We start from the raw sequence: 9068 nt of genomic DNA, 5'->3' as shown, positions 1-9068 counted from the left end.
TGCAGTCGGAGTGCACATGCTGCCACCCACTTTACGCCCACCGCAATTTCTCTGTTATCTTGCAACCCATTCACTCGATTTTTGGAAAAAAATTATCTTATTAAATGCCCAAACTATACACAAAAAATGCTCAATCGGAGGTAAGGCAGCCGAGAAGTCGCGATGGGCGTAAAGAGGGTGGTACCGTTAATAACGTATTATGTGCACTAAAACCTCCATTTAGGTAGGATCCATTTAGATAAAATCTATTTAGGTCCCTCCATTTAGGTAACGTTACCTAAATGGATTTTGATTGTGTTCAGATCAGTTGGAGTACTTAAGATTAGGTATATGGTTGGTTTACGAGAAAGAAGTACTGAGTGTTGCTAAGGGGATATGAGGGGAGGGGTGGTGGGGTGGAGGGAGTACAATGTTGAGATATGCTCTCTAAGCACCCCCCCCCCCCCTCCATGCAGATTTGAAAAGTGTCAGTGTCCAGCGTCATTTACAGCTGAAATTAAGATAAGCAACCATCCTTCCACCATTCAATTGATATCAGCTCCAGCATTGATGACGTCAAACCCGACATCAACCTATCATTCACCAGTTTTTATTTTGGCCCCCAAACTCAACATAGACCTTGACATAGACCCAACATACAATAAAAATTGACCCGACTTTGACCCAACATTCAGTAATTTTTCAGTCTGGCGAAATTTTGCAGGGTTTTTCGTGTTTCGTGCCCAGCTAGTCATTTGAATAACAATGCTGATCTAAGACCCTCCAAAACCCCCAAAAACGTCCTAAAGCCCCTCCCTCCTGAAACTCATCCCCTCCTTAAACTCCTTAAAAGCCATCAGAAACTCCGCATGGCCTCCTTTAAATCTCCTAGTTAGCTGTCCCAGTCCCAGGCATATGTTCAATCAAATTTAGTTTTGAACTCGAAGAATTTTTAAGGGTCTCCAAGAACTCCCTTGAGAATATGTCATCGAATCTACGAGGGATACTAGTTGTATCTAAGAGCATTAAGAATAAGGTTTATACTCACACAGCCCCTGGCAACTATGTTCTATCAAGTGGTGGGCTCTATGATTGTATAGGATTATCCGAGAACTCCCTGGAGTGAAGGCCATCTGATCTACAGGCGTAATCAGTACTCTATTGGAGCATTATGAGTGAAATTTATGCTTACTCAGCCTCATGTTGTTTTGTGTTGTGAAGTGGTGAGTTCGTTGTCAGTTTGAGGATCTCCAAGAACTTCCTTGAGTATAGGTCATCGCATCCACCAACGTTGTTGATTGTCTCTAAGAGCTTCATCACTAAGGTTCATACTCATAAACCACCATGAAACCTCCTGAAACGCAGTAAAACGCGCTGAAACGCATTAAAACGCTTTGAAACGCCTCTAAATCCCTTTTAAATCTTCATGAAAAATACCTGAGAGCCTTCGAAGCCCTCTAAAACCCCTGTAAAACCTTCTGAAACTCCCTGAAACGCCCTGAAACGCTTTGGAACGCTTCTGAAATCCCTATAAACCCTCGTGAAATTTACCTGAGATCCTCTGAAGCCCCCTCAAGCCCCCATTAAACCTCCTGAAACGCCCTGTAACGCCTCCAAACGCTTTGAAACGCCTCTTAAACCCTCATGAAACCTCAGTGAAACCTGTGAAACCTCCTGAAACGCATTGAAACGCCTCTAAAACTTCTTTGAAACCTCCGTGAAATTCCCCTGCGAGACTCTTAAGCCCCCCAAAAAACCCTGTGCAACCTCCTGAAATACCCTGAAACGCCATGGGACGCTTTGAAACACAACTAAAACCCCTATGAAATATACGTCAAAACCATCTGCGAGGGCACCCTTAAACCTCTTAAAACCTCCTGAAAGGCCATGAAACGCTCTGAAACGCATTGAAACACCTTGAAACGCTTTGAAACGCCTTTGAATCTCCCTTGAAACACCCGTGAAAGTCACCTGAGAGTTTCTGAAGCCCCATAAAACCTCACTGAAACCTCTTGAAGCGTTTCAAGGCTTTGGAACGCCTCTGAAACTCCCGTGAAGTTCACCTGAGGGCATAAATATGAAACCCCCTTAAATTTCTCTGAAACATCCAGCAACGTTCTGAACTCCCTAAAACACCTCTGAAACACCCCCTCACCCACCCCCCTAATCACTTCCTTGAAATCCCTCTGACCCTCACCTCTTTGCATTGGCAAACCACTTGCCCTTGTCAAACTTCTTTGCAACCTTGAAATCCATTTAGGTAATGAATCCATTAAAGTAAAATTCTATTTAGACAGTCCCGACTCGTAACCTAAATGGAGGTTCGGTTGTAATAGCCTAGGTAATAGAAGTCTTTTATATTGGTCCCTTCCTGATTGACTTATCTTTTCTTAGGGTGTGATTTCACTGACATTACCTTACACAGTAATTGCCTATGATTGCATATCAGTCCCATATTTGCTGGGTTTCCTATATGGGACAGTTATACGATCATAGGCAGGTAACTCCTTAGAGGCAATTGTGTCTAGGGGGTCCCAATGCTTTGATTAGAGTGCAATAAATACACACGGCTTTTCGAGCCTGTATGAATTTGATCATCAATATTTCCTTCTTTTCCCGATCAGCCCAACCCTAGGCTGAGGTATTTTATCCAATAGTGGACCCTTTACCTACAGTAGACCCCTAGCAATTATTCTCAAATTTCCTGCTCAAATCTGCTAAACTTCTACCGGTAGGCTCATGTTCTTAGACATCAGTTACATGTGGTGAAACTAGGCTGGAAAACGATAGTTTGATTATTTGAGGAAATTGTTAAATGTAAACAAATCTGAAGACCGCTATAAGGCAATCCATGACGACTTTCCACGATAGGGGTGACAGCCAAAAATGTAAACACAGTGTGAGTACAAATTAACAAATTTTCGTCAAGTGTCGTCGATGCTTAACAAATTCCTTTGTGTTCAACTGTCACCGGTTGTCAAAAATACATGGTAAACAAAAAAAATCAGCTGATCGCATCTGTTTCATGGATTGCCTTATTGCTTAAATCTAACGGAGTACACTATTGTCACCGATTTAACATGATAAGAGAATACGATCTACCCAATAGTGGGCCCCAACAATCCAAAGGTGGACACCGTGAGGTCCACTATAGCATATTTAGATCGAGATTTCAAACGATTATTTTGTGAGAAATTAAGGTGTTTTTGTTTGGTTTTTGTGTGCAATATGTAGGCAACATATAGAATTAGTTGCGCAAGCATTGGTAAAGACAATTCTATTAGGATATCATTAGGAAGCAAATTTCGGCTACTAAGGGGTCAACTATTGGTTAAAATACCCTAGATAGCAGTGTAGTGTCGGTGTCAGTTACTTTGGCTGGTTAAGAATAGCACTACGGACCACCTGTTTCAGTAGTAGAAATCCTCTAATCAAGTGACCCCTAATTCAAGGTGTTAAGCGGACCCCACACGCGCATCAATACTTTATCAATATCGATACTTTTTATCGGAATTTTCATCAATCCTGCAGATGAGACTAAACCCGAGACTAAACCAAAAGGAGAATGAGAGCTCGTAAGATGGCAGGTGCGATAAACGAATTAATTTGGAGATGAGTGCTAATGGGCGCAATCATCTTCGATTTTGGCTGATTGGCAGAAAATAACCAGGCGTCCGTGTGTTAAGACCTGTAGTGAAAGTGCGGTAGGAAGTTCTTTTGAACAACACCCCCCCCCCCCCCCCCCTTGTAGGTAATCGCAATCGCCTCCGTTCAGGACCTCGTATCCGTTTCAATAGAACGGTCCACACACGGCGGCTCGGGAGTCAAGATGGATCTCGAGCCTAACAACAAAGGATTCGCCATCGTCCGAGCACGGACGATCTCCTCAGGCCATGGGCCTTAAACTTAAAGGAGGAGTTCCCCTCTCGTGTCTACGAGGGAAGACGCTTGAGATCCACCCCCTCGGAACGCCCGCTGGTTCCATCGACCGGGTACCGGTCTGAAAACCCACTATCGTTCGCCATTCCAGCGAGATTCCAGTCGCCCAGCAGGATCCGAGTGAGTGTGTCGGCCGTCGCATCTACAACAGCCCACGGCAGCGGTATGTACCGGTACACGATCTAGCATAGGACACACTTTAACAAATTTACACATTATAATTCAGAACAACACCCACACGACACAAATAGGAACCTGTAAATTGTTAAGAATGTGAATCTTCTTGTATGTTCATACTTTGTCCGCGAAGCCCCTCCGATTACCAAGTAGCATGCCGGCCCTGAGACTGGACTGAGCTCGAAGGGTCTCCCGGACTGAGCTTGTCCGGGAGTAATTGGAAGTCACTGTGGCTGCGGAGCAGCCCTGTAAGTCTCTGTAGTTACAAACCTTTAGCTGATTTGAGGTTCATTGGAAGGCTGATTTAAGGCTCAATATGCGCTTAATCAGTAATCAATTGAATTTCTAAATTGTATAAAAATAAAATAAAAACACTTTCGTGAGCCTATTTTTACCATTAACTGCGTCTATTTCCAGAAGAGATGTTAAGGAATGAATAAACTATTCTGTGGGAAAACTGGGAATTGAACTCGGACCTCTTGATTTATAGTCACTTACACCTTAACAAATACAACACACACAATTGGGTTCTTAAGGGGTATTCAGATTATTTCATTATCAGATTCTCCGTCTAAAAAATAGTCGAAATCCAAAATTTCATAATTTTTGGTGGCTGGGAAGTGTTTTTTAAATGCAATCAAATTTTGTATGGGGAAATTTTTTTGTTCGAGGCGAACTGCCACTTTATCAAATGAACTGTCATTCTATCCACAAAAATTAAATTTATTTTGTTTATTTAACCATCAAAACAAAGGCATTGGATCGTAATAAAATAATGTTATACTCAGAAAAATGAGCTCTTTTGATTAGGATATAGAAAGTAGCAATTTTTTAAAGCTGGTTACCCAGATGGATAATATTGTATTCAACTTGATATTCAGCCATCTATGTATTGCCGATTAAAGAGGTTGAACAAGCCATACTTCAGATCAATATTCAACTGTCAATGTGTTCAGCCATTGACACCATTAACCAGCTATTGTTCAGCTATTACTCTCACTGTTCAGCATCCATTGTTACTTGGATTATGCTTACCATACCTAGGAATGAATGGTTGGGGGGGGGTCTAATAAAAACCTAATCGGAAACAGAGCCTGTGGGCACCCTCTACAGTATTTTGTCCTTACTTCGTTAATCGGAACAACAGCACGGTTGCCCATAATCGCATAGTTGACGTAACCACCATTGACAATGTCAGCACTCACAAGCTCTATCAAATGTGCATAATTGTGACCAGTTTCATTCAATAGACCACAAGATCTAATCGATAGCTAGATATCAACATGAAAAAAATCACACACTTTTCTTTAGTTATTGTCAAAATTTCAAAAGTGTGCTGAAAACTACAGTGGCGCTTACGTCAACTATGCGATTATGGGCAGGGTAGACCATGTGTTTTCCGAGACTATCAGCTGCCCTTTTTTAGTCTCAAACTTGTGGCTAAATAAGGGGGGGGGGGGATTATGAAGATGTTGTTAGTTAGTTCAAATTTTCACCTATATAGTTCCGCATTATGCGATTTACACAGTGTATTATGCTGTTATCGCTGCTGTTCTTTTTCGTGCTGTTGTTGCGAAGAGTTTAATCTTGTCTAGTTTAGGTAATGGCTACGGTTAGAATAGCTCAGATCAATCTTCATTATAAAAGAACAGCAACGATCAATCTTTGTAGACTTGTGCAAAATGGTACAGCCCAAGTGGCCTTGGTACAAGAACCTTACTTTCGTAAGGGAAATTTCTATCTAGGAAACCTTGTGAACCGGTTTTTTTTTTCTACATACTTTCAGAAAAATTAAAAGGCAAACTCGCGTGTCATGCCTCGAGCATGTGTGCTTATCAACAACGCAATAGTTGCTACACTGATCTCTGAACTAACCACCAGAGATGTATGTGCTATCACTATTGATGCTTCTGTTGGAAATCTCAACAAGAAATACGTCTATTGTTCGGTGCTTTTACCGTATGATAAACTGTCCCCTACGAATGCTTTCAAACAAGTCATCGCATACTGCTCTCAAAAGGCCTTCCGCTAATTGCGGGCGGTGATGCTAATGCTTACCATATAATCTGGGGCAGCTAAGGTTGATAGAATATTTAAGTAGTACCGAAAAAAAAGTACCGATCTTGGATTACTTAACATAGGTAACCGCCCAACCATAATAGTATTAGCTAAAGAGGAAATGTTCGACATAACGCATTGCTCTACCAGGATTAGTCAAGAGTTGACCAATTGTTAAGTGTCAGATTAAGATTAAGGCTTTCAGGTCGGCTCGCAAGGCCTACAGGAAAGCTCTCCGGTCTGCTGAACGATTCGGCTGGAAAAACCTTTGTACAAATGTTTCTAGTTTGAGTGAAGCCCAACCGACTGGCTTGCGAATTCTAAGGATTTTCGAGTGAACGAACTTCGTTTGCCAAATGGCGATGCGACTTCCTCTGATGAGGAAGTTTTGGAATGTTTAGTCAGTACACATTTCCCCGGATGTGTGGATATTACATCTTCGGATGAACCTGATGTCTTTTCTTGTAGTTATGATTCTTTAGCTTCGGCTCGCAGTATCATGACTTTAGCATCGAGTGAATGGGCACTTAATAGCTTTGCTCCTTTCAAATCTCTTGGGGCAGATGGGATTCATTCAATTTTGCTTCAGAAGGGATTTGATCATTTCAAACATGTTTTGAAAAAACTACTTGTTTGCAATTTTGCTACAGAGTATATTCCCAAATCTTGGCGGGATATTACTGTGAAGTTTATTCCGAAAGTGGGTCGGGCGTCGTATGAAGAAGCAAAGAGTTTCAGACCTATCAGTTTGACCTCTTTTTTTTCTGAAATGCTTAGAACGCATTGTCGATCATCACATCCGGTTTCGAAATAGAGATAACGGAGCGTCTGATCTTGATAAAATCGCTGGCTGTAAACGAGTTAATGTCAAAGCATGATATGTGTGAAAATGTAATTTGTTGTAACGTTAATTCCTAAATGGCCGCACGCAAGATAGTGTCCATGCTTTCTAGAACACCCTATATGTGCTAATTAATAAAATACATATGTCAATCTATCTAAAAACCAGGCTTTGTTGTTATCTGTTTTTTATTAGTTTATCGAGCTTTTTCACTAGCCAATAGAACTATAAAGGGTTCTTCGGCTGCACTTGATATATAAATTTCGGCCCTACCTCCGGCATCCACATTCACTGTCACTCCCGTGCAAGCTTTGTCCTTCACCATCCCACTTATCATGTCGCAATACATCCCTTCCTTCAAGCACGTGAAAAGATTTGCCTTCAATGATAGTGCAATCTCCGCATTGATAGCAACAAATCCGACTTTTCCTCGACAGAACGCAATCTGGTTCTGTCCGTTGTCAACCCAAGTGATCACCGGCTGGCCGGATACTGCCTTTCGGAATTTTAGCAGCTGTTGTACCACCGTCCACCGATGCTCACAAATCCATCCACCGGTACACTGATCTTGATCATCTACAATGACCTTGGAAATTTTCCCACGCCCGTCATTCGGGGGTCCCTCGTCGATATCCGTGAACTGGTAGGAGCTCATAATTCGTGGAGTACCGTATCGATGGGCCATCATGAAGACCATGGCAATTTTGTAGTTTCGTTGATTTTTGAACGTGACGATCACCGGTGCGTCCACCATATCTGGTAGCCTTTGCAAAGCGGGAGTATTTATAAATACGATCGATCGTTCCCTGGGTATGTAGCCCAGCCGAGTACCAAGATTAACCATGTAGTGGAAGGGCTTCCGTTTGAACATGACGTCCGCTATGTCGTATGCAAATCGATACTCCGTGGCAAATCCCATCAGTGTGTATTCATTTTTTCGTGATCCTCCCTCTCCGAAATCGGCGATGTCATGGTAAATGAACGGGCGGCTACCTTCAGGAACCCCAGGAATAGATGACGAACTAAGGTTTTCCAGTTTTCCGTAAAGTGCCTGTAATATTTAGAACGTGGTTATAGTAAACCATGCAGTCTCTCAGTCGCTTAGAACATACACCCAGATCGTGAGGCCAAATGTTCTTCGCAGCATGAACATAAAATCCAGCTACTCCCATCCGAATCAGTTTGTTCATGAAATCGGACATTCGCTGTCTAACCCTAGCCAAACCTTGATTCAGATCCGGCAGATCTTCCACTTGGCAATTACGCACTTCGTGAGGATCGCTTTCATCCAGAACAGTGCAAGCCTCGTTAAAATCCCCTGCACTAAACGGGACATCCGGATATTCCCGCTTTTCTGGATTCGCCACCGCACCTCCAGTGCCCTTTATCGTTCCGCTCCCACCCGCCATATTGTTTAACACGACCTCAACGTACACGCGAACTCCAGCTTTGTTACACGCCTGCACCATCGCCCGAAACTGAGACTCATCGCCCGATCTCCCGGCTATCCGATACGAAACGGGTTCGTAACGTTCCCGCCAGGACCGTTCCGGCATGATGCGTACCTCGTTGATCGGCGATACCTGCACCGCGCTGAATCCATTCGGGGCCAAGTACAGTGAACACTCGGTCGCGACGTCCTCGAAAGGCCACTCGAACAGATGCACTATAGTGCCGCTGCTGCCTTCCGGAAAATACGAATTGAACTGGGCCACCAGAAGAGATGGAATTAAAGCCAATAAGGTTCCTAACAGTACTTCGCGCATCGTGCAAATGATAGCTGTTCTGTTATGAATGAGTGCAATTTAATATGCGCTGTGTGATGCACTGTGGTTCAAGGTGATGGTAATGACGAAATCGTGTTCCGCTTCCGTTTGATCAGACGTGAGCGTAAAAGCTATAACGGCTACCGTCTATTTGCGAATGGCGCTGCAGACATTGAAACTTTTTTATTCTGTTTTACTGGTTCTGATTAGATCCTGATTTAGATTTATAAAAAAAATTGCTAATAATATTACATTACGTCATTCGAGAGTGAAATTTGGCGTTTGTGTCGTCATACAACGGAAATCAT

At 42.7% G+C, this 9068-nt stretch overlaps 1 protein-coding gene across 1 annotated transcript; it reads right to left on the bottom strand.

The window, feature by feature from the left end:
• Nucleotides 1-7190: 7190 nt before the first annotated feature.
• Nucleotides 7191-8760, bottom strand: LOC134291083 (alpha-amylase 4N-like). The gene is made up of 2 exons (XM_062858367.1): nucleotides 8107-8760; nucleotides 7191-8045 (listed from the first exon to the last, which is right to left on the bottom strand). The coding sequence occupies exons 1-2, from the start codon at nucleotides 8758-8760 to the stop codon at nucleotides 7191-7193; spliced, it is 1509 nt and encodes a 502-aa protein (XP_062714351.1).
• Between the last annotated feature and the right edge of the window lie 308 nt (nucleotides 8761-9068).

This window comes from Aedes albopictus, chromosome 3 (assembly GCF_035046485.1).
Source record: "Aedes albopictus strain Foshan chromosome 3, AalbF5, whole genome shotgun sequence".
In the NCBI taxonomy this organism is placed as follows: Eukaryota; Metazoa; Arthropoda; class Insecta; order Diptera; family Culicidae; genus Aedes; species Aedes albopictus.
Note: the sequence above shows the minus strand (reverse complement) of the source record. Positions and strands in the feature narration are given on the sequence as shown.

Bases quoted from the DNA above. Each gene is read 5' to 3' on its own strand.
- LOC134291083 (XM_062858367.1), bottom strand. From the start codon at position 8,760: ATGCGCGAAGTACTGTTAGGAACCTTATTGGCTTTAATTCCATCTCTT. The intron at 8,046-8,106 runs GTATGTTCTAAG...TAAATATTACAG, and splicing joins TTTGGCCTCACGATCTGGGT to GCACTTTACGGAAAACTGGA.